The following is a 25,878-nucleotide window of genomic DNA, read 5'->3' on the forward strand; positions in this document are numbered from 1 at the left end:
GAGACACCAAACAGCCGGGGTTATAAGGACGGATATTAAGTAGACACCTCCAGCCGGGGTTATAAGGACGGATATTAAGGAGACACCACCAGCCGGGGTTATAAGGACGGATATTAAGGAGACACCTCCAGCCGGGGTTATAAGGACGGATATTAAGGAGACACCAAACAGCCGGGGTTATAAGGACGGATATTAAGGAGACACCAAACAGCCGGGGTTATAAGGACGGATATTAAGTAGACACCCAACAGCCAGGGTGCATTAGATATTTCTTATTTGATTTTGTATGTTTACATACAGAAACCTTTATTGATTTATTTACGTACACGAAAAAGCCTGTGTCATCTATAGGTATGTTCTTGTATCATTGGAAGCCAGATTAGGGCTTTCGTCATGGATGTTTCATTAGTTAAGTCGAATACATTTCCGCGACTTGTAAATTCCGTTAGTTTCAATAAACATCCATTATAGTAACCGAGGGTTACCATACAGTATGGGACGGTGTTTATCTGTTATTCATAAGGAGACGAGGTTTATGGTATATTTATACGTATAAAAGATGTGGTTATCACCGATTTTTTTAGGAATAAATTTACTATTATTATAGCTAATTATTTTATTTCTACAAAATATCACTCAATATTCATAATAGTTATATATCACAGCCAAGTTGTTTTCATGTGATTTTTTTTCATTATTTCGTTTTCATCACCACATATTCTCATCGACGTTTTCCATTTCAAACACTATTTTAAACGCCTCAATACTAATTTCACACGCTTTATCGAAAACTTCTTATTGGCTTCTCCAAACCGTCCTTACATCGAATTCAAAACCTATTATCGTCGAGAATCTCGTTACATACTGGACGTGATGAGAGGGGGGCAGAGGTGAAGTGGGTTCGCACCTGAAATTGACAGCCGCTGCATGTTTCCGTCCGGCGCGTCTGTCAACGTGGTCCATGTAATTGACATGCCCTAAGTTTCCACAGAAATCGACAGTAATCGAATATCTGACTTGAAAAGTATTTTGACAGTTAACTAACCTTTTCTGATGTGGTTAATGCCATTTTCTACAACACAGAGCCCGGATGTACCGCCATGTTTTTGACATTTGATCGACCTTCGCCGGCGGGGTCATATTTGCGCGTGACAATTCTACAATGGAATGATACATCGTAATTAAAGCTAGCTCCCTTTGTATGAAAACATACCCGTATCAGAATTGACAAGTGTACAATTCGAATGACAAAGTAAAGCTTGTCGCCATAAAATAGCTGTCATTTCATTTCGTACGTCTAGGTTTTCCTTCAGTGAGAAGACAGGGGTGTCACTGTCAGGTAGGCAAACACACAAATACATAAAACATACCACGGTGCTTCTTTCATTAATATATTTTTACGTATTCATATTTGATTTACAAATTGCTTATCAAGATGTGTTTACAATAAAACAACTTCATTCTCACTGCGCTTTGATCGTCATCAAACCAATTTAAAGGCAATTAATGACTAAAACGATTTATATGTTTCAGAGGATATACGTGAAATGCATACGCGTATCACACATTGGTCGTGAGTAACGTATTTTCACACGAACACAAGTTTAGATTCTTTTAATTAAATTACTCGAGAAACATGCTTACCTATGCATTTTAATTGGTAATCACATAACTGCCACTGGATTTGAACGTTTGATATTTTTGCATATTCCACTGGTGTAATTATACCCTGGAACGTTTTCCATTGGCCGTGCTATTAAGGATAGGATTGTGACGTCATGATATGGATAATGACGTGACGTCATGATTGGCGCTACAAAATGACTGACTCCATAGTATCTCCGTTGTTTAAATCCTCCACATTTTGACTATAAGATCTATCCAAATGGAAGTTTTCTGAAATATTTGATTAGATTTATCTGAAATTTGTCTCATTAAATGAGATTTTATGAAACCCGTCTCGAAGTTATAATTTTTGTTCGACAAAACCTTCAAAGACCCGTTTCATTACACATGTAAATCTCATTTGAAATGGAAACTCGTTTAATATATTTATACACAGGTGGCGATATATAAGTCTGTCGTCATGTATTTATGACGTCACAATAGTGTTATTGTACACCAACTTGGCATGACAAATAGCCTCAGTTAATGATATGAGTCCTTAGTCAACCCAAAACTTGGAGATATTCCCAAAATAATGTTTTCACCTCAGATTTTATATTGATTTTTTTTCAAAATATGTTTAAAATTTTAAAGAATTATTCCCTCGGTTCCGAAATATTTATATCATTTTAACGCATGTACATCAATTAGCACGAGCTACATTCTTTGCCATGTCACTCATGCTCCTGTCAATTATCGTCGTATTTTTTAACAAAGAAATGAAGTTTACGCTCAGCGGAGTTTACAAACACGCCCTTTATATATCTTTCAATGGAAGGTGATAATTTATATACTTTCTTTTTTAATTGAACCTTCCAAATTCCCGCTACCAAAGTAGATAGAATTAAATGAATATGTCGCCATTCAAATGGTTTGTATATGTGAGAATTTGTAACTGTCATCGATATATCCAACCTTTTTTTATGAAGAAATCTTGAAATTATTACAGTTCTTTAAAACTCCAAATGTTAAACTCACAGGATCAAAGCTTGTTCTTTGAAAATAAGATGTAATTGGGCCTCGCCTGTGATTTTCTATGTAACTTTTCATTTCGTTGAAATACGTCTCCTGTTTCCGACCTTAATGACAAACCGCCAAAAATCTCGTGTTCGTTATATAATGTACTTTTGTTCAGTTTCTATGGTTATCATGTCTGGTTTTAACATCTAATCTAATGATTTTTTCAGTAACACAAAAAATGCAGATTGCGCATGGTCACGTGCACGCTAACACCGCGGGAGCCGCCATTTTGGAATGTTAGATGTCCCGGACATATTTGCCGCAGAATGGAACCCCACGGGGCTCAACCCATCATTCTTCACATAAATCCCATTCGGCACGGACGATTTCCTATAAAATATTACTTCTAAGTCTATCATGCCTGCTTACGATATTATATTCACAATGACAGTTAGAGCGGAAAGCCGTCGGTACCAGATGTACGCTTTCACATGTTCGTCTGTGTGCTGAATTCGTTTTGGAAGTGCTATATTGTATCATCACAGAACATTTAGGACCATCGCCATCCCAAAATACAATTTGTATTGAGTTAATTAGAATAAATCAACATTTATTTACTTTATTAGCAGTTTTCCTATATATAGTTATAATTTTCTTTTTGGTGTTTGACGTCTAGTCTACAGATGTAGCGTCGGATGTCAATCTTATTTCATTCGCCTGGTAAACATTATTAGGTTCGTTCAATATAATTTAATGTACAGCCATGGGAAAACTGAACAAGTGCCTATAACAAATGTTGCTGATTTCATAAAGGAAATACACCGCTATAACGATAAAAAGACTTTAAGTTACTGGTATATATATGGTCTTTAAACTTTAACAAAATTTGGTTTATTTTTCGTATTTTTAGCCCAGATAGTGGGGTCTATTCAAATCGCTCTTCGTCCATGTGTTTCGTCGTCCGTAAACAGTCCTTGCTATTTCATTAGGAGTACCGGAAGTATCTTTCTGAAACTTGCGATGTAGGTTCCTTGTTGTGTCCATTTGATCTGGAGTGTGATTGGGTACACAAAATGGCCGACCAGCAGCCATCTTTGATTTTTTGCAATTGGAGTTTGTTATCGCTATTTCTTGAGAAGTACCTGGAAGACATTTCTTAAATTTGATATATAGAGTGATATCTATTGGTCCTTAGATATGCCCATTTAGGTTTGGGTCTCATTGGGAAACAAAATGGCTGATAGGCTTGGATATTAAGTGAATTTTGTTATCGCTCAGAAAAGGACTTGTTTGACGTTTCTCTGGTTAATGATGTAGGCTCCTCCTGTTTCCTAATGATTTAGAGAAATAGAGGAAAGATGAGAAAAGTAGAGAAAAAGATCAGTCTTACATAGATCCAATAAATATCATTCAATGTAGGCCGACCTGTTTTGATACTTTACAGTTGTGTGTGTGTGTTGTTGTTGTTGTTGTTGTTGTTTTTTTTTTTTTTTAAATATGTAAGCCAAATAAAATTCATCCCTTGTACATTTGTGGGGAAATAGTCTCCCCATTTTACTATCTGATTGTTTGAGATGACAAATGCGATGTTTTCCGTTTGTGTTGGGGACGGTTGGCCTGGAACACATGGTCATGTGCTCAGTGAAGGGCTTTGTCCTCATCGCGTCGACACGATCGTCATATATGTTATTATGTTAACTTATTATTAATAATTTGGAGCTTTATCACAGCAATATAGCCGTCTCAAAGTGGTTCACAAATTATAACCAGTGGTTATTGGGCCTTTAGCAACAAGCCATTGTCTTTCTCAACTTCATGAGTAGCATGCAGCCGGAGCTGCCATTTCGGTGCTAACAGTTTACACACATGACATTTCTTGTACTGCTGATCCACGCACTCATTCACAGCTGAGTCGACTGGAACACAACGGAATAAAGTATCTTGTTCAATGATACAACACAGAGCCCGTGCCGAGACTCGAACTAGCGACCCTGAATCCTATCACTAGACTATTGTGCCTCTGATAGGTACAGGAAGTACTCCCTGCGATAACAATGGATTTATCGTCGTAAACGGATATACAGGACATGTGTACACACATTAGTATACAGGCGTACTAATTAACAGGGATGAGCCTGTGCTTTACCATTCCTTGATCTTCATGGCTCCATTTCTGTTGCACTGTTTTAACTCCAATGACAAAAAAACAAGGAATTGTCCAAGGATACATAAGGACGAAACACATTTTGAAAAGAGAAAAGAGGGAGATGTCAAATTCAGTCGCCTCCTACGAATTGGGTACATACGCCCTACATACAGGGACATATTTATAGCAATGCTTCCAGTCCCCAATATTCTGAATCATCGAGGAATTTAAAGGATCGTTATTCACCAGAATTAAAAACCAATCGTCCTTTCTGTAACAGTTTTAAGTAATTCCTTAAAGCAAAAACAATGTTAGAATTGCGCTGAAATGTAATTCCTTTAATTATCGAGAGCGTCGTTGTGTTCTACACAGCAACAAAGCTATCATCTGACTTCTAAAAGACAATACAAAGTATCGGTATTGTTTTATCGTAATTCTTCCTATTTTCTGTGGCAAATTGCTTTAAACACGTCATTAGACGGGCCATTTGAAACGGAATTATCTGTAAAGTCTTCAATCCCTGCTGATCGAAATTGTCTATACTTAGGAACTAAACAGCGAAACAGCCGCTAATGACGCATTCAACAATTGCTAAACGATGAGAAATCTAGCTCGCCTGTTGCGTAATAAAGTATACTTTTATTTTGATTTTAGTTTTTGTAAGATTCCATTGTCGGAGGAATCCAACACCACTAGGCAGAATGGCATCAAGGTGACCTTGGTAACTGGTTATGCTTGACCTTGATCCATCCCTTCTATTTATAGAAGAAGTTTCTGCTGATCTGCAAACCGACATCATCCGTCTCCGATATTTTTTAGTTGAAATATAACTTCGATTCCCAATCTCTATTTCTGAATCTCCGTACAATACAAATTAACAATCGTCAGTGTTCGTCTACGTGTACAATAGATAATAAACACTCGTCAGAGTTCGTCTACATGTACAATATATAATAAACAATCGCCAGTGTTCGTCTACGTGTACAATACAAATAGACAATCGCCAGTGTTCGTCTACGTGTACACTATATAATAAACAATCGTCAGTGTTCGTCTACGTGTACACTATATAATAAACAATCGTCAGTGTTCGTCTACGTGTACACTATATAATAAACAATCGTCAGTGTTCGTCTACATGTACAATATATAATAAACAATCGCCAGTGTTCGTCTACGTGTACAATACAAATAGACAATCGTCAGTGTTCGTCTACATGTACAATATATAATAAACAATCGCCAGTGTTCGTCTACGTGTACAATACAAATAGACAATCGCCAGTGTTCGTCTACGTGTACAAAAAATAATAAACAGATCGTTATTTTTATTATTCGTTTATTAATTGTCTCCCTTTAAAACTATACCGTACTGTTTACAATCACCCAGTGATTTGGTCCTAAGTCAGTAAACGGTATACACACTACTGCCGTGCTGTAGTGATTTGGTCCTAAGTCAGTATACAGTATACCCACTACTACCGTACTGTAGTAATTTGGTCCTAAGTCAGTATACCCCCTACTACCGTACTGTAGTAATTTGGTCCTAAGTCAGTATACCCCCTACTACCGTACTGTAGTGATTTGGTCCTAAGTCAGTATACAGTATACCCACTACTACTGTACTGTAGTGATTTGGTCCTAAGTCAGTATACCCCCTACTACCGTACTGTAGTGATTTGGTCCTAAGTCAGTATACAGTATACCCACTACTACCGTACTGTAGTGATTTGGTCCTAAGTCAGTATACGGTATACCCCCTACTACCGTACTGTAGTGATTTGGTCCTAAGTCAGTAAACGGTATACACACTACTGCCGTGCTGTAGTGATTTGGTCCTAAGTCAGTATACAGTATACCCACTACTACCGTACTGTAGTAATTTGGTCCTAAGTCAGTATACCCCCTACTACCGTACTGTAGTAATTTGGTCCTAAGTCAGTATACCCCCTACTACCGTACTGTAGTGATTTGGTCCTAAGTCAGTATACAGTATACCCACTACTACTGTACTGTAGTGATTTGGTCCTAAGTCAGTATACCCCCTACTACCGTACTGTAGTAATTTGGTCCTAAGTCAGTATACCCCCTACTACCGTACTGTAGTGATTTGGTCCTAAGTCAGTATACAGTATACCCACTACTACCATACTGTAGTGATTTGGTCCTAAGTCAGTATACCCCCTACTACCGTACTGTAGTGATTTGGTCCTAAGTCAGTATACAGTATACCCACTACTACCATACTGTAGTGATTTGGTCCTAAGTCAGTATACAGTATACCCACTACTACCGTACTGTAGTGATTTGGTCCTAAGTCAGTATACGGTATACCCACTACTACCGTACTGTAGTGATTTGGTCCTAAGTCAGTATACGGTATACCCACTACTACTGTACTGTAGTAATTTGGTCCTAAGTCAGTATACAGTACACCCACTACTACCGTACTGTAGTGATTTGGTCCTAAGTCAGTATACCCTCTACTACCGTACTGTAGTGATTTGGTCCTAAGTCAGTATACGGTATACCCACTACTACCGTACTGTAGTGATTTGGTCCTAAGTCAGTATACAGTATACCCACTACTACCGTACTGTAGTGATTTGGTCCTAAGTCAGTATACAGTACACCCACTACTACCGTAGTGTAGTGATTTGGTCCTAAATCAGTATACCCACTACTACCATACTGTAGTGATTTGGTCCTAAGTCAGTATACGGTATACCCACTACTACCGTAGTGTAGTGATTTGGTCCTAAGTCAGTATACAGTATACCTACTACTACCGTACGGTAGTGATTTGGTCCTAAGTTAGTATACAGTATACCCACTACTACCGTACTGTAGTGATTTGGTCCTAAGTCAGTATACAGTATACCCACTACTACCGTACTGTAGTGATTTGGTCCTAAGTCAGTATACAGTATACCCACTACTACCGTACTGTAGTGATTTGGTCCTAAGTCAGTATACGGTATACCCACTACTACCATACTGTAGTGATTTGGTCCTAAGTCAGTATAAGGTATACCCACTACTACCGTACTGTAGTGATTTGGTCCTAAGTCAGTATACAGTATACCCACTACTACCGTAGTGTAGTGATTTGGTCCTAAATCAGTATACAGTATACCCACTACTACCATACTGTAGTGATTTGGTCCTAAGTCAGTATACCCACTACTACCATACTGTAGTGATTTGGTCCTAAGTCAGTATACAGTATACCCACTACTACCGTACTGTAGTGATTTGGTCCTAAATCAGTATACAGTATACCCACTACTACCGTACTGTAGTGATTTGGTCCTAAGTCAGTATACGGTATACCCACTACTACTGTACTGTAGTAATTTGGTCCTAAGTCAGTATACAGTACACCCACTACTACCGTACTGTAGTGATTTGGTCCTAAGTCAGTATACCCTCTACTACCGTACTGTAGTGATTTGGTCCTAAGTCAGTATACGGTATACCCACTACTACCGTACTGTAGTGATTTGGTCCTAAGTCAGTATACGGTATACCCACTACTACCGTACTGTAGTGATTTGGTCCTAAGTTAGTATACAGTATACCCACTACTACCGTACTGTAGTGATTTGGTCCTAAGTCAGTATACAGTATACCCACTACTACCGTACTGTAGTGATTTGGTCCTAAGTCAGTATACAGTATACCCACTACTACCGTACTGTAGTGATTTGGTCCTAAGTCAGTATACGGTATACCCACTACTACCATACTGTAGTGATTTGGTCCTAAGTCAGTATAAGGTATACCCACTACTACCGTACTGTAGTGATTTGGTCCTAAGTCAGTATACAGTATACCCACTACTACCGTAGTGTAGTGATTTGGTCCTAAATCAGTATACAGTATACCCACTACTACCATACTGTAGTGATTTGGTCCTAAGTCAGTATACCCACTACTACCATACTGTAGTGATTTGGTCCTAAGTCAGTATACAGTATACCCACTACTACCGTACTGTAGTGATTTGGTCCTAAATCAGTATACAGTATACCCACTACTACCGTACTGTAGTGATTTGGTCCTAAGTCAGTATACGGTATACCCACTACTACTGTACTGTAGTAATTTGGTCCTAAGTCAGTATACAGTACACCCACTACTACCGTACTGTAGTGATTTGGTCCTAAGTCAGTATACCCTCTACTACCGTACTGTAGTGATTTGGTCCTAAGTCAGTATACGGTATACCCACTACTACCGTACTGTAGTGATTTGGTCCTAAGTCAGTATACGGTATACCCACTACTACCGTACTGTAGTGATTTGGTCCTAAGTCAGTATACCCCCTACTACCGTACTGTAGTGATTTGGTCCTAAGTCAGTATACAGTATACCCACTACTACTGTACTGTAGTGATTTGGTCCTAAGTCAGTATACCCCCTACTACCGTACTGTAGTGATTTGGTCCTAAGTCAGTATACAGTATACCCACTACTACCGTACTGTAGTGATTTGGTCCTAAGTCAGTATACGGTATACCCCCTACTACCGTACTGTAGTGATTTGGTCCTAAGTCAGTAAACGGTATACACACTACTGCCGTGCTGTAGTGATTTGGTCCTAAGTCAGTATACAGTATACCCACTACTACCGTACTGTAGTAATTTGGTCCTAAGTCAGTATACCCCCTACTACCGTACTGTAGTAATTTGGTCCTAAGTCAGTATACCCCCTACTACCGTACTGTAGTGATTTGGTCCTAAGTCAGTATACAGTATACCCACTACTACTGTACTGTAGTGATTTGGTCCTAAGTCAGTATACCCCCTACTACCGTACTGTAGTAATTTGGTCCTAAGTCAGTATACCCCCTACTACCGTACTGTAGTGATTTGGTCCTAAGTCAGTATACAGTATACCCACTACTACCATACTGTAGTGATTTGGTCCTAAGTCAGTATACCCCCTACTACCGTACTGTAGTGATTTGGTCCTAAGTCAGTATACAGTATACCCACTACTACCATACTGTAGTGATTTGGTCCTAAGTCAGTATACAGTATACCCACTACTACCGTACTGTAGTGATTTGGTCCTAAGTCAGTATACGGTATACCCACTACTACCGTACTGTAGTGATTTGGTCCTAAGTCAGTATACGGTATACCCACTACTACTGTACTGTAGTAATTTGGTCCTAAGTCAGTATACAGTACACCCACTACTACCGTACTGTAGTGATTTGGTCCTAAGTCAGTATACCCTCTACTACCGTACTGTAGTGATTTGGTCCTAAGTCAGTATACGGTATACCCACTACTACCGTACTGTAGTGATTTGGTCCTAAGTCAGTATACAGTATACCCACTACTACCGTACTGTAGTGATTTGGTCCTAAGTCAGTATACAGTACACCCACTACTACCGTAGTGTAGTGATTTGGTCCTAAATCAGTATACCCACTACTACCATACTGTAGTGATTTGGTCCTAAGTCAGTATACGGTATACCCACTACTACCGTAGTGTAGTGATTTGGTCCTAAGTCAGTATACAGTATACCTACTACTACCGTACGGTAGTGATTTGGTCCTAAGTTAGTATACAGTATACCCACTACTACCGTACTGTAGTGATTTGGTCCTAAGTCAGTATACAGTATACCCACTACTACCGTACTGTAGTGATTTGGTCCTAAGTCAGTATACAGTATACCCACTACTACCGTACTGTAGTGATTTGGTCCTAAGTCAGTATACGGTATACCCACTACTACCATACTGTAGTGATTTGGTCCTAAGTCAGTATAAGGTATACCCACTACTACCGTACTGTAGTGATTTGGTCCTAAGTCAGTATACAGTATACCCACTACTACCGTAGTGTAGTGATTTGGTCCTAAATCAGTATACAGTATACCCACTACTACCATACTGTAGTGATTTGGTCCTAAGTCAGTATACCCACTACTACCATACTGTAGTGATTTGGTCCTAAGTCAGTATACAGTATACCCACTACTACCGTACTGTAGTGATTTGGTCCTAAATCAGTATACAGTATACCCACTACTACCGTACTGTAGTGATTTGGTCCTAAGTCAGTATACGGTATACCCACTACTACTGTACTGTAGTAATTTGGTCCTAAGTCAGTATACAGTACACCCACTACTACCGTACTGTAGTGATTTGGTCCTAAGTCAGTATACCCTCTACTACCGTACTGTAGTGATTTGGTCCTAAGTCAGTATACGGTATACCCACTACTACCGTACTGTAGTGATTTGGTCCTAAGTCAGTATACGGTATACCCACTACTACCGTACTGTAGTGATTTGGTCCTAAGTCAGTATACCCTCTACTACCGTACTGTAGTGATTTGGTCCTAAGTCAGTATACAGTATACCCACTACTACCGTACTGTAGTGATTTGGTCCTAAGTCAGTATACAGTATACCCACTACTACCGTACTGTAGTGATTTGGTCCTAAGTCAGTATACAGTATACCCACTACTACCGTACTGTAGTGATTTGGTCCTAAGTCAGTATACAGTACACCCACTACTACCGTAGTGTAGTGATTTGGTCCTAAATCAGTATACCCACTACTACCATACTGTAGTGATTTGGTCCTAAGTCAGTATAAGGTATACCCACTACTACCGTAGTGTAGTGATTTGGTCCTAAGTCAGTATACAGTATACCTACTACTACCGTACGGTAGTGATTTGGTCCTAAGTCAGTATACAGTATACCCACTACTACCGTACTGTAGTGATTTGGTCCTAAGTCAGTATACAGTATACCCACTACTACCGTACTGTAGTGATTTGGTCCTAAGTCAGTATACAGTATACCCACTACTACCGTACTGTAGTGATTTGGTCCTAAGTCAGTATACGGTATACCCACTACTACCATACTGTAGTGATTTGGTCCTAAGTCAGTATAAGGTATACCCACTACTACCGTACTGTAGTGATTTGGTCCTAAGTCAGTATACAGTATACCCACTACTACCGTAGTGTAGTGATTTGGTCCTAAATCAGTATACAGTATACCCACTACTACCATACTGTAGTGATTTGGTCCTAAGTCAGTATACCCACTACTACCATACTGTAGTGATTTGGTCCTAAGTCAGTATACAGTATACCCACTACTACCGTACTGTAGTGATTTGGTCCTAAATCAGTATACAGTATACCCACTACTACCGTACTGTAGTGATTTGGTCCTAAGTCAGTATACAGTATACCCACTACTACTGTACTGAAGTGATTTGGTCCTAAGTCAGTATACAGTATACCCACTACTACCGTACTGTAGTGATTTGGTCCTAAGTCAGTATACGGTATACCCACTACTACCGTACTGTAGTGATTTGGTCCTAAGTCAGTATACAGTATACCCACTACTACCGTACTGTAGTGATTTGGTCCTAAGTCAGTATACAGTATACCCACTACTACCGTACTGTAGTGATTTGGTCCTAAGTCAGTATACACACTACTACCGTAGTGTAGTGATTTGGTCCTAAGTCAGTATACAGTATACCCACTACTACCGTACTGTAGTGATTTGGTCCTAAGTCAGTATACGGTATACCCACTACTACCGTACTGTAGTAATTTGGTCCTAAGTCAGTATAAGGTATACCCACTACTACCGTACTGTAGTGATTTGGTCCTAAGTCAGTATAAGGTATACCCACTACTACCGTACTGTAGTGATTTGGTCCTAAGTCAGTATACCCACTACTACCATACTGTAGTGTTTGGTTTCTAAGTCAGTATACAGTATACCCACTACTACCGTACTGTAGTGATTTGGTCCTAAGTCAGTATACCCACTACTACTGTACTGTAGTGATTTGGTCCTAAGTCAGTATACGGTATACCCACTACTACCGTACGGTAGTGATTTGGTCCTAAGTCAGTATACAGTATACCCACTACTACCGTACTGTAGTGATTTGGTCCTAAGTCAGTATACAGTATACCCACTACTACCGTACTGTAGTGATTTGGTCCTAAGTCAGTATACGGTATACCCACTACTACCGTACTGTAGTGATTTGGTCCTAAGTCAGTATACGATATACCCACTACTACTGTACTGTAGTGATTTGGTCCTAAGTCAGTATACCCACTACTACTGTACTGTAGTGATTTGGTCCTAAGTCAGTATACAGTATACCCACTACTACTGTACTGTAGTGATTTGGTCCTAAGTCAGTATACAGTATACCCACTACTACCGTACTGTAGTGATTTGGTCCTAAGTCAGTATACGGTATACCCACTACTACCGTACTGTAGTGATTTGGTCCTAAGTCAGTATACAGTATACCCACTACTACCGTACTGTAGTGATTTGGTCCTAAGTCAGTATACAGTATACCCACTACTACCGTACTGTAGTGATTTGGTCCTAAGTCAGTATACACACTACTACCGTAGTGTAGTGATTTGGTCCTAAGTCAGTATACAGTATACCCACTACTACCGTACTGTAGTGATTTGGTCCTAAGTCAGTATACGGTATACCCACTACTACCGTACTGTAGTAATTTGGTCCTAAGTCAGTATAAGGTATACCCACTACTACCGTACTGTAGTGATTTGGTCCTAAGTCAGTATAAGGTATACCCACTACTACCGTACTGTAGTGATTTGGTCCTAAGTCAGTATACCCACTACTACCATACTGTAGTGTTTGGTTCTAAGTCAGTATACAGTATACCCACTACTACCGTACTGTAGTGATTTGGTCCTAAGTCAGTATACCCACTACTACTGTACTGTAGTGATTTGGTCCTAAGTCAGTATACGGTATACCCACTACTACCGTACGGTAGTGATTTGGTCCTAAGTCAGTATACAGTATACCCACTACTACCGTACTGTAGTGATTTGGTCCTAAGTCAGTATACAGTATACCCACTACTACCGTACTGTAGTGATTTGGTCCTAAGTCAGTATACGATATACCCACTACTACTGTACTGTAGTGATTTGGTCCTAAGTCAGTATACGATATACCCACTACTACCGTACGGTAGTGATTTGGTCCTAAGTCAGTATACAGTATACCCACTACTACCGTACTGTAGTGATTTGGTCCTAAGTCAGTATACAGTATACCCACTACTACCGTACTGTAGTGATTTGGTCCTAAGTCAGTATACAGTATACCCACTACTACCGTACTGTAGTGATTTGGTCCTAAGTCAGTATACAGTATACCCACTACTACTGTACTGTAGTGATTTGGTCCTAAGTCAGTATACGATATACCCAGTGTCAGTTGAGAGTTCCCTTCCAATTTATTGACCTGTACCTTACCAGGCAGCAACAAATAAAACGCTTTTAAGACGAAGTAAATTACATGATAACCTTCGGTTTTATTACAAATCCGCAAACTTTCATGAGCGACCCCACTCTAAGGTGGCACTAAAGGTGTCACTCTCGGACGTTTTCTCCCCTCTATCAGTCCAGCATCCTACATACACCTAACCTACATGTCTGTGTGAGATTCAAACGCTACAAGTGAAAACGTCAACATTTGACGTAAAGAAAACTAACATATATCTATGGAGGCCTAAAGCCCCAAAAGCCGGATGGGATTCGTACAATATGATATTTGAACTTCTAAGGACGAACTCCAAATTAATCTTGGTGGTAAAACAAAGTTGAAAAAATCATAACTTCTCCATTACGATACATGTGGATGTTTGGCATCGATATATGTGGATGTTTGGGTGACGATTCATGGGGATGTTTGGTGAATATTCATGCGGATGTTTGGTACCGATACATGGGGGTGTTTGGGTGTCGATACATGTGGATGCTTGGTATCGATACATGCGGATGTTATGGGATCGATACATGTGGATGTTTGGTATCGATACATGTGGATGTTTGGGAATCGATACATGTGGATGTTAAGGTATCGATTCATGTGGAAGTTCGGGTATCGATACATGGGGATGTTTGGGTATCGATACATGGGGATGTTTGGGTATCGATACATGGGGATGTTTTGGTATCGATACACGTGGATGTTATAGGATCGATACATGTGGATGTTTTGGTGTCGATACATGGAATATTTTGATATCGATACGTGTGGATGTTGGGTATCGATACATGTGGATGCTTGGTATCGATACATGTGGATGTTTGGGTATCGATACATGGGGATGTTTGGGTGTCGTTACATGTGGATGTTTGGTATCGATACATGTGGGTGTTTGGTATCGATACATGTGGATGTTTGGGAATCGATACATGTGGATGTTTGGGAATCGATACATGTGGATGTTTGGGTATCGATACATGTGGATGTTTGGGTATCGATACATGTGGATGTTTGGGTATCGATACATGTGGATGTTTGGTATCGATACATGTGGATGTTTTGGTATCGATACATGTGGATGTTGTTATCGATACATGTGGATGTTTGGTATCGATACATGTGGATGTTTGGTATCGATACATGTGGATGTTTGGGTATCGATATATGTGGATGTTTGGTATCGATAATGTGATGTTTGTTATCGATACATGTGGATGTTGGGTATCGATACATGTGGATGTTTGGTATCGATACATGTGGATGTTTTGGTATCGATACATGTGGATGTTTGTTATCGATACATGTGGATGTTTGGGAATCGATACATGTGGATGTTTGGTATCGATACATGTGGATGTTTGGTATCGATACATGTGAATGTTTGGGTATCGATACATGTGGATGTTAAGGTATCGATTCATGTGGAAGTTCAGGTATCGATACATGGAATGTTTTGATATCGATACATGGGGATGTTTGGGTATCGATACATGGGGATGTTTGGGTGTCGATACATGGGGATGTTTGGGTATCGATACATGTGAATGTTTGGGTATCGATACATGTGGATGTTTGGGTATCGATACATGGGGATATTTTGGTATCGATACATGGGGATGTTTGGGGATCGATACATGTGGATGTTTGGGTATCGATACATGTGGATGTTTGGGGATCGATACATGTGGATGTTTTGGTGTCGATACATGGAATATTTTGATATCGATACATGTGGATGGTTGGATATTGATAGATGTCGATGTTTGGTATCGATACATGTGGATGTTTGGGTATCGATACATGTGGATGTTAAGGTATCGATACATGTGGATGTTTGGGTATCGATACATATGAATGTTTGGGTATCGATACATGTGGATGTTTGGGTATCGATACATGGGGATGTTTGGGTATTGATACATGGGGATGTTTGGGTATCGATGCATGGGGATGTTTGAGTATCGAGAGTTGTCAGTATTTGTGTTTATTGAGGACGTGAGTTCGTGTTATAACTAGCTTGCTTTACGATGTTTAACTCTGGTTAATCCTGTCTTCATCAATCTCTACATAGTTTGAATCCCGTATCAGTGTCCCATTACATGTCCAAACTAACCAACCCTTTTAGCGAGTATTGACGACGTAAGGACCGGTGTCGACTGAGGACATGCGGGTCCGCCGATTGTAATTCATGTGAGCCAGTTTGAAGGACGTTTGGTGTTTGTCTGATAAACACCTAGAGCATGCGGGGATGTGTTACACCTCGAACAGAATATAAACATGTACACAGCGTTATTCATGTCGCCATTTTACACATTTTATTGGGAACTAACGACGGCGCAACATGATACCAGACGATAATCGTTGCAGACGCCATGTTTTTACGTCACTGATTACGTCACTATGGACATTGATGGATGACGGAAGTAGGACTTCATCCGCCTGTTGGTAATTACTAATTACTTATCGGCTATCAGGGCTTGGTAATAAGTGGATAGCATCTATAGGAGGTGGAACTCTATTTTAGCCAAAACAAGATTCCCAATCTGAGGCGACTTTGACAAACGACATATCCTTGCGTCCAGCCGACGCCTGCCTGTAAATAGAGTTTCTCTGGTTATATAACAGACTTCAGTCCGGGATACATTGGACTTAACCTTGATTGATATAGGTTCGGTGGCTGTCGGGCACTTTTGAAAACCAGTTCCTTTGCCGATTCTGTACAGAGTACACTGACTTCTGGTCTGTAATCAACGAAGTAATTCAAATCCAGCCCTTATAGCAAATTGAGTTTCATTCGCTTCCAGATGTCGGACGGAGCAAACCACTCCTTCGTCCATGAATTACAATCAACTGAAATATTCACAGTGCTTAAAATGCTACATGCACAACCACGTCAGGCCGTTTCGGGCCATGTAATGTTATGTTATGTCCTCTAGTGGCTATAATATATGAATGTTATACTATAATGTTCCCTCATGGTCAAGATCTCCCTGGATTGCATGTCAAGGTCATCATATCCCTGGATACTTTGTCAAGGTCATCATCTCCCTGGATACATTATCAATGTCGTTATCCCCTGGATACCTTGTCAGTGTCATTATCTCCCTGGATACCTTGTCAAGGTCATCATCTCCTTGGATACTTTGTCAAGGTCATCATCTCCCTGGATACTTTGTCAAGGTCATCATCTCCCTTGGGTACCTTGTCAAGGTTATCATCTCCTTGGGTACATTGTCAAGGTCATCATCTCCCTTGGTACCCTGTCAAGGTTATCATCTCCTTGGGTACCTTGTCAAGGTCATCAACTACTTGGGTACCTTGTCAAGGTTATCATCTCCTTGGGTACCTTGTCAAGGTCATCATCTCCTTGGGTACCTTGTCAAGGTCATCATCTCCTTGGATACCTTGTCAAGGTCATCATCTCCCTGGATACCTTGTCATGGTTATCATATCCTTGGATACCTTATCAAGGTCATCATCTCCCTGGATACTCTGTCAAGGTCATCATCTCTCTGGATACATTGCCAAGGTCAATCACGGACGTACATCTGCCCTTGTTTTGTCGATTTTAGTTAGTATTGAGTTTTACTTTTAATGTCGGTATTCTTCATTGTTGGCGTCTGTTTTCCATTAAAAAATATTTGTGATTTTTCATATTGATTCTTTGATATATACTGAACTGTGGTAAAACATTATAAATGTATGGTTGTATTGACTTATTTTAACTTGATGTATCACCTGACTGTCACACTTAAAGAAACACAATGTATCATTAAGGGTTTTGATCAATAAAAAGTGTGCTATTGTCACGTGACACAGGTTAACACCCGGCTAATAACCTTTTATAATTTTTCAATTTCCTGTTGAATGGGTTCGTTACTGGTTACGCCAAACCGAAATTATTTGCAACAATTCCGGAATCCCATTTACCAGAAACCGCTGAATTAATTAGTAATGGCCGCCCGAGTACACAGAACAGATATCACTAATAATTGCCTTTCTTCTCTTTCTTTTCTTCAATTATGAGTTTAACCGCTTAGAGTGTGGCTATGGTCTGTCTGTAAATGGTTCGCCCCAAGCCAAAAACCTTTTTCTTCGTCAGAAAAAAAATGACATACAAAGAATTCATCTAAACACGTCCTGTTTCTGACGATTATTTCAATTATCATTGAAATTGGGACCGTGTTAATTATATTTGGATTTCATTAAGACTGCGGTTTAAAATTAATTTTGTAACCTTTTTCATTAAGTGAGGTTTGGACACACGAGAGCTGACCAATTACCGCGTTAGGGTTTGTTGAGGTGTTGAAGGAGGTATTCTGGGTCCTTCTGTTGGATGTAAACTACAGCCTCGTGGGTACGGAAAACACCGCCTACCCAACAAAGGGCTGGCCAGTGACGTAATTTAGGTCACTGTCCGAGACACCATATAAATTTTACAATGGATGTGAAATAATTTTGAATTTAGTTTCGGTATTGGCTCGAGCTAGCGACCTCTTTCTCTGTAGGTACACGCCCTGCCTCTGGGCTCACTGAAGTTTCTACATACATACCTGTACTGTTACCTCTTTTTCTGCAGTGTTTTGATTACTTTATACATGTATAAAGCCACCAATACTTGGTATTTCACATTTTTAGCAGTTTGTAGCTTTAGTTAAGACAGCCTATACAAATCACTTCCTTTTTCTTTCTTTTCTCATTACAACGAGATAACTTTCTCTTTATTACCAGATATATTATCTCGTTATAAACTACAGTCTACGTGTGTTTGAACCTTCCCTAATGTTTACAGCACATTTTCAGACGTTTTTGGGGGGTAGATTAAAATCAGGTAAATTTGAAACCCCCAATATTCAATATAACGGTCGTAAAAATGAACACCGGGGGTGTCATTTTTTATCAAATTTTAATCTAGCACCCCAAAACGTCTAAAAATGTTCTGTAAACACTAGAGAATGTCCAACTGCACATACAAATGTAGCATGTAACAAATTCTCAAGTCCCAGTGGTTGTTAATATATTTTATGTAGAACACTCAATATCGGGAAACCCATCTATAAGACATCAATATTACCTTCTTTTTATTCAACATTACCATTACAGACCAGCTCTGACCTCTGATGTCCCTAAAAACTCTTTTGACATATATAACAACTATTCGGTATAATAATCGGAAAGAGCCGAACAATGCCGAGAATAGTAAACGTATCTTCTCTACGTTTCACTCAGTCGGAGCTATGCGAAGACAGATCACGTGGTTACCGTCGATGACGTATCCTTGACCTTTGTCATCTTGTCGAAATGATACAGGGATATGATGTGAATTTCTGTAAATCGCTGAAAGAGTTTGTCTATTAAAGAAGCCAGCACATACTTAAATAGACTCCTTGTTCACACATCGACATACACCAGCTTTCATCAGTCATTTTGTATGCTCCTAGATCATAAATTCACACTTCTCAGTGGATGATTGCCATTGACGGACTTTAGTTTATAAACAAACGATAAGAGTGGGGATATAGCGAAGGGGGTTCTTCAGGGTGTCCGCCTTTCATCAGGCCTCCATCTCTCTCGTTTGTTCGTCAAAATCTTGATAGGCCTGAACTATTTGTAAGCAAATATATAACACGGTAGGTATGCAAGTTTTGCGAGCACGCGCGCACGTCCATCATGATCATTGTAATTGGTCCGACTATAGCTGCACGTGAAGTCGGCCAACTCCACATATAACTCGTCAAAATAACCATTCCTCCTTTACCCTAGATACAACATTTCGATAGAATACAGTACAAAATTTAAAAAAGCAATCCACTTTTAATGATAAGTTGTACTTGATTTAGAAGCCGACATATCAATTATCTGATCACCATATCAAGTACCGGCAGTGGTCGACATGCCAGAGAAACCACAGGACGACACACTTGAGAAATATGTGACGTCATAATGAAAAAGTCATATGACGTCATACTAGATTAACCCCATGACGACATGCTAGATAATCCCCATGGCGCCACCTATGGAACCACGATAGAAAAACCATATGTCGCCTTGTTCAAAAATCCATGACGCTATGTTGGGGAAATCGTTGACGCTGCGCTCGAAAAATCTATGACACCGTGCTAGATAAATTTGTGACGCCATACTTGAGAAACATATGACGTCATGCTGGAGAAATTTAACAAGCTATGCTACAGAAAATCATGACGCCATGTCGAGGAACACAATGACGCCATGCCAAAGAAGTCTATGAAATCATAATAGAAAACTCTTATGCCACCTTGTTGAAGAAACACGAAGCCATGCTAAAGAAACTATGACGCGCTATGCCAGAGAAATATATGAAACCATGATGGAAACTCATTGGTGAACGTATCCCGGTTCCTGAAATAATAAAATAGCTGGTTTTATCAGCATTCAACATAGACATGTATGGGGGAAATATTTCAGAAATACTGAATTCAGTATTGATACTGAACATTTTTATCCATGAAAACTCCTATGCCACCTTATTGGAAAAAAATTGACGCCATGCTTGAGAAACTATGACGCCATGGCAGAGAAATATATGACGCAAAGCTAGAGAAACCCTTCATGTTAGAAATCCTTTAAAACTCCATCCTTTGTCTAGAAAGGCTCTATAATCACTATGCTAGAAAAGCTTTCTAGTAACTTTTTCTAGAGAACCTCAGTGGCTAGCATGCTACAGGCACCCTGTGGTTGGCATTCAAATCACATTTTCTTGAAATGTATATGGAGACTTGGCGGGAAATTGTCAGCATCTCAAACGGATATTTATCACTCACTTGGAAAGAGCTAGCTTACAAAAGGCGCCCAAGGGATGGATAAGGGCTCAAAGGAGGCGCAGTAGGGGAGCACCTGGTGCTTCTGAGAAAGTAATCCATTTTGGTATTAGAATCGGCGCTTATTACACTACAAATTCTATATCTGATTTGAATAATCTCTTTTGCTATGATCTAAGGGACACAGTTAGGATGTGGTTCCGTTATATTTAAGCCGTCTTCACGCCTCTGTATGGCCACAGAGAATTGGCCGTTATTTGTGGGTGAGAAAAACGGTTTCTTTGGTGATATCAAGCAATGAAAAACGTATCAAAAACTAATTTGAAGCTATCAGTTGTTATCTTGTATGATAAAAACCGCAATGCATTTTTTCTTCCTGTCAGAAGTTGAAAGATTTGTCGATGTATTTTACGGATCAAATGAATTCTGTCAGATTGATACATAAAAATTAAGAAAAAAGTGAAAAATGGATTCGTTTAAGAAAAAAATAGATTTGCCTGTCCGTGTTTATTATAGACGTAAGAGTGAGCGGCCAGCGCTGGAAACGAGTCTAACGTGATTACAGAAAGCAAGAAATTCATCGGCCCGAGTTATTTCATATTTAGTCAGCATAGAACTGGGGGCACTCAACGGACGCTGTCATCGTCATTATATTTGTCAAACACATTTTCTACAAATGCTATCATTCAATAGCCGACTAATCAAAAAATCTGATACAAGCCATTTGTCACCCAGCTTTCCGGAAACAACGGTCCGAGCACGCTTCGGAAATTCGTCCTGTTGTCTGCATCAAGTTCAGATAGCATTTTCAAATATATCGCTGGATTCCTACCCATCATCCTGGTTTCGGAATTGGCCGTCATACTTTTATTTGCTTGTCGTGTTTTAATAATCTCTATGAGAAATGTTGCAATTTGGTATTTTATCTCGGTATAAAACAATCGAAGTCCTGTGGAATTGTCTAGTCCATTTCTCGATACGTCCAATTGATGGGCCGTCAAGTTCTCGCCATTTCTCGTACAGCTCGATCTTGTCTGGTTGGGAACCCTGGCGCCTTTTTGATGACAGTAGCACGCCTGGGGAAAGTGAGGGGGACGCCGCTTGTGGCGGTCAAAGTCAATTATTGGTACCATTTCAGAGTTGAAAATTGCAACAGACAGAAAGCAAAAACAAATAAGTTCTGTCAAAAAGTTAACAAGATGATTGCAGGATCGCGATAAACACGGGATATGAAATAAAATGATATTTCTCGTCGATTTTTGTGGAGACGTTTCTCTCATCAAGATATATTAGATTTGTCTTTCCCTTGTACAGCTCTAGTGTCTGTTATTATACAAACCGGGTCAGCTAAGGTCACATTGGGTTCCTATTGAAGATTGAAGAGTGAAAGAAAAATCAGGGGATTAGAGTTTGGCTGGCCAGCACTCGACAAGCCTCGTGCTGACTGGTCAAACTCTTACATTCGGGCTTAGCTATTTTATACCAGGGTTGAGATATCCATGTTCGCGGAACAGACTCATGTTTGATTATTTTTCTCACCTACTTGCAAGCAAATGTAAGTTTTTATGATTTTTTTTCATTGCAGATCTCATTACTCCTTTGAATGCGCATTAAAATTTATGACGTCATCATTTATGACAAGAGCACTCAACGTAAAGTGATGATGTTACGTTATTGTGAGCAGCGTCACAGTGCGTGCAAGCTTCAAACATAGAAATAGATTATTTCGCTTTTTGATCACGTGGCGTAGGCCTACGTAAAATTCATAAATGAATGGTTTCATCAAATATTTTATATGAAATTTATACTATTTTCTAAGCTTAGAAAGGTAAAGAAAAGGATTCCTCGTCTCATTTTTAACATGAAGATATCACAGTTCCGCCATCTTGGATCCAAATGATCTGTACGATTTAGAATGAACGGCACGGTCCGTTACGAGAACAGCAAGTTCGTACTGGTATAACTAGTGACATAGAGTAAAGTTGTTCTCGCATCCTAGTACGCCAGATTTACGTGAGAATGGTGAATATTTCGGGTCATTTTTATATGGTATTGATTTATCGTTTTACCTTAGATTGCGTTTGGAAATCTCCAATGAAATATCTTATTGAATGATTGCTAAAGTGGCCGTACTATCAATGAAATGCGATCAATCATTTTAAACTAAACTGCGGTATGTATATCACTCTGGGTGAGTGTTTCTCTTGTGTTATAGTAGACTAATCCCCTGTCTCTAGAATATTGAAATAAAATAAAATTTGGCTTTATAATTTTGGTCTTTAGAATATGTCTGATCCTCAGTTTCACATTTGGGGGAGATGATTAAAAATAAGAATTCTTTGACAAACAAAAAATAACTTGGGTGCCGGTGGTCAGTCTAGTTCAGCTTGATTCCATGATCAGTGTTGGTGTGGTTATACGAATGGTCAGTTTGTAATCGGATGAAGTAGAAAGTGGTCAGTAATTGGTGTTGGCGTGAAAACACGTGTTGCATCTGAGTAATGGTCACACGTGCCCATCTGAATGAATAGACTGTCAAATCATGTTACTGCCGGCAACCGTCGTGTTAACATACCCCGTCAGACACAGAAACTCTGGTGCCTGAAACATCGTCGGTGTTGATGACTCAAAATGAGTCAAATAAAGTTAGCCGAATCGCCACCGAGGATAGGTTCAATGTCAGACTGCCACGGACCAGCACGTGCATCTGTACAATATCTAATCCATTTCTCTGATGGCTCCTTTATCATCTTATCCCCGTCTATTACCTGTTATTCTCGTTCCGCAACTTTCCAGTTTTCCTCGTCTCCAGTACTTCCGGTCATCTTCGTTCCCGGTACTTCCTGTTTTTTCCATTAAAATTACAAAGAAGATTGAGCTTTATAATTTTGGCACTAGGATATGTCCGAGTCCAAATTTCAAACTAGGCAGAAGATAAGTTAGGGCACGAATTTAGCTGGACAATTCTTAACAAATCTTAGGGACCGGTAGCCATTCTATGCTATCCCCTTCAATACTTCATTTCGTTCCTGGATATCACTGGTCGGGTCTCCTATTTGCTTGTACAAATTGCTCCCACATATGTTCTGGCGACATTCATATCATGATATCCTTTAAGTTTCTCATCATAGTGACTTCGAGGACGAATCTAATGTTTTGTTTATAGCGGCACAAGCAAAGCACACAAACAACCAAAAATCAGAAATTAACCTGGGACAATCTGTTAATTAATGTGACGTTAGTAGCATTCAAAGTGAGACTGAACTTCTATTCATGACATCGATTTGATGACGTGTCGAGGTCCGAGGAGCCATTGACGTGATTAAAACTCGCTTATATTTTGTTCATGATAGTTACGATTGGGTAGCAGAACGCGCAGAAATTAAATGGGACGTCCCCATCACCCTACAGAATGCAATGGCCCTCCTGGGCTACGGCTACACCGCTCTCAAACCCGTCAGTATTAGCGTGTTACAGTTTTCCTCCTTCGGATAGTCTCCGCATTGACCACTACCGCCATGTTGTGGCCAGCACGTTACGGGCCGTTACTGACCAGACAGAAGTCATACATTATCGTATAAGTGCCAATTTCAATGGAGTACAATAAATGTGTTCTGTCGTCTTATCGTGGACCGTACATCGCCATTACACATCGCCTTCACGCCTTCAGCCTCCCCGACATGGCCACCACATGTAGCCTGTCTTCTAATGCCTACGAGGAGACTTATGTTCCGTTAACTCCTCCTGGGTCTAGTCTTTTACACAGTATGTATCAACATCTCCATACTAGTGGCTTACAGACCCTAAGTTCTTACAACAGCTTATCTCCTCATAATATGAAACTTTTCAAACAGATCAAAAGTCCAATTTATTTATACTTCCGGTCTATATCTACCCTAGAGACAGGGACCGGTCTATATCTACTCTAGAGACACGGACCGGTCTATATCTACACTAGAGACACGGACCGGTCTATATCTACTCTAGAGACAGGGACCGGTCTATATCTACTCTAGAGACAGAGACCGGTCAATATTTACCCTAGAGACACGGACCGGTCTTTATCTACTATAGAGACACGGACCGGTCTATATCTACTCTAGAGACAGGGACCAGTCTATATCTACTCTAGAGACAGGGACCGGTCTATATCTACTCTAGAGACACGGACCGGTCTATATCTACTCTAGAGGCACGGACCGGTCTATATCTACTCTAGAGACACGGACCGGTCTATATCTACTCTAGAGACAGGGACCGGTCAATATCTACTCTAGAGACACGGACCGGTCTATATCTACTATAGAGACACGGACCGGTCTATATCTAGTCTAGAGACATGGACCGGTCTATATCTACTCTAGAGACACGGACCGGTCCATATCTGATCTAGAGACATGGACCGGTCTATATCTACTCTAGAAACACGGACCGGTCTATATCTACTCTAGAGACACGGACAGGTCTATATCTACTCTAGAGATACGGACCGGTCTATATCTACTCTAGAGACAGGGACCGGTCTATATCTACTCTAGAGACACGGACCGGTCTATATATAGTCTAGAGACACGGACTGGTCTATATCTACTCTAGAGACAGGGACCGGTCTATATCTACTCTAGAGACAGGGACCGGTCTATATCTACTCTAGAGACAGGGACCGGTCTATATCTACTCTAGAGACACGGACCGGTCTATATCTACTCTAGAGACAGTGACCGGTCTATATCTACTCTAGAGACACGGACCGGTCTATATCTACTCTAGAGACACGGACCGGTCTATATCTACTCTAGAGACAGAGACCGGTCTATATCTACTCTAGACACGGACCGGTCTATATCTACTCTAGACACACGGACCGGTCTATATCTACTCTAGAGACACGGACCGGTCTATATCTACTCTAGAGACAGGGACCGGTCTATATCTACTCTAGAGACAGGGACCGGTCTA

General features: G+C 40.0%; 1 protein-coding gene across 1 annotated transcript in view; it reads right to left on the minus strand.

Moving 5' to 3' along the window:
- Window positions 1-4,398: 4,398 nt before the first annotated feature.
- Window positions 4,399-25,878, minus strand: part of LOC117344678 (TRAF3-interacting protein 1-like) — a 45,806-nt gene continuing 24,326 nt past the window's right edge. The window contains exon 3 of the mRNA XM_033907506.1: window positions 4,399-4,541. Within this exon, the coding sequence (XP_033763397.1) occupies window positions 4,399-4,541 (143 nt within the window). The remainder of the gene's footprint in view (window positions 4,542-25,878) is intronic.

This window comes from Pecten maximus, chromosome 16 (genome assembly GCF_902652985.1).
Source record: "Pecten maximus chromosome 16, xPecMax1.1, whole genome shotgun sequence".
NCBI classification, from domain to species: Eukaryota; Metazoa; Mollusca; class Bivalvia; order Pectinida; family Pectinidae; genus Pecten; species Pecten maximus.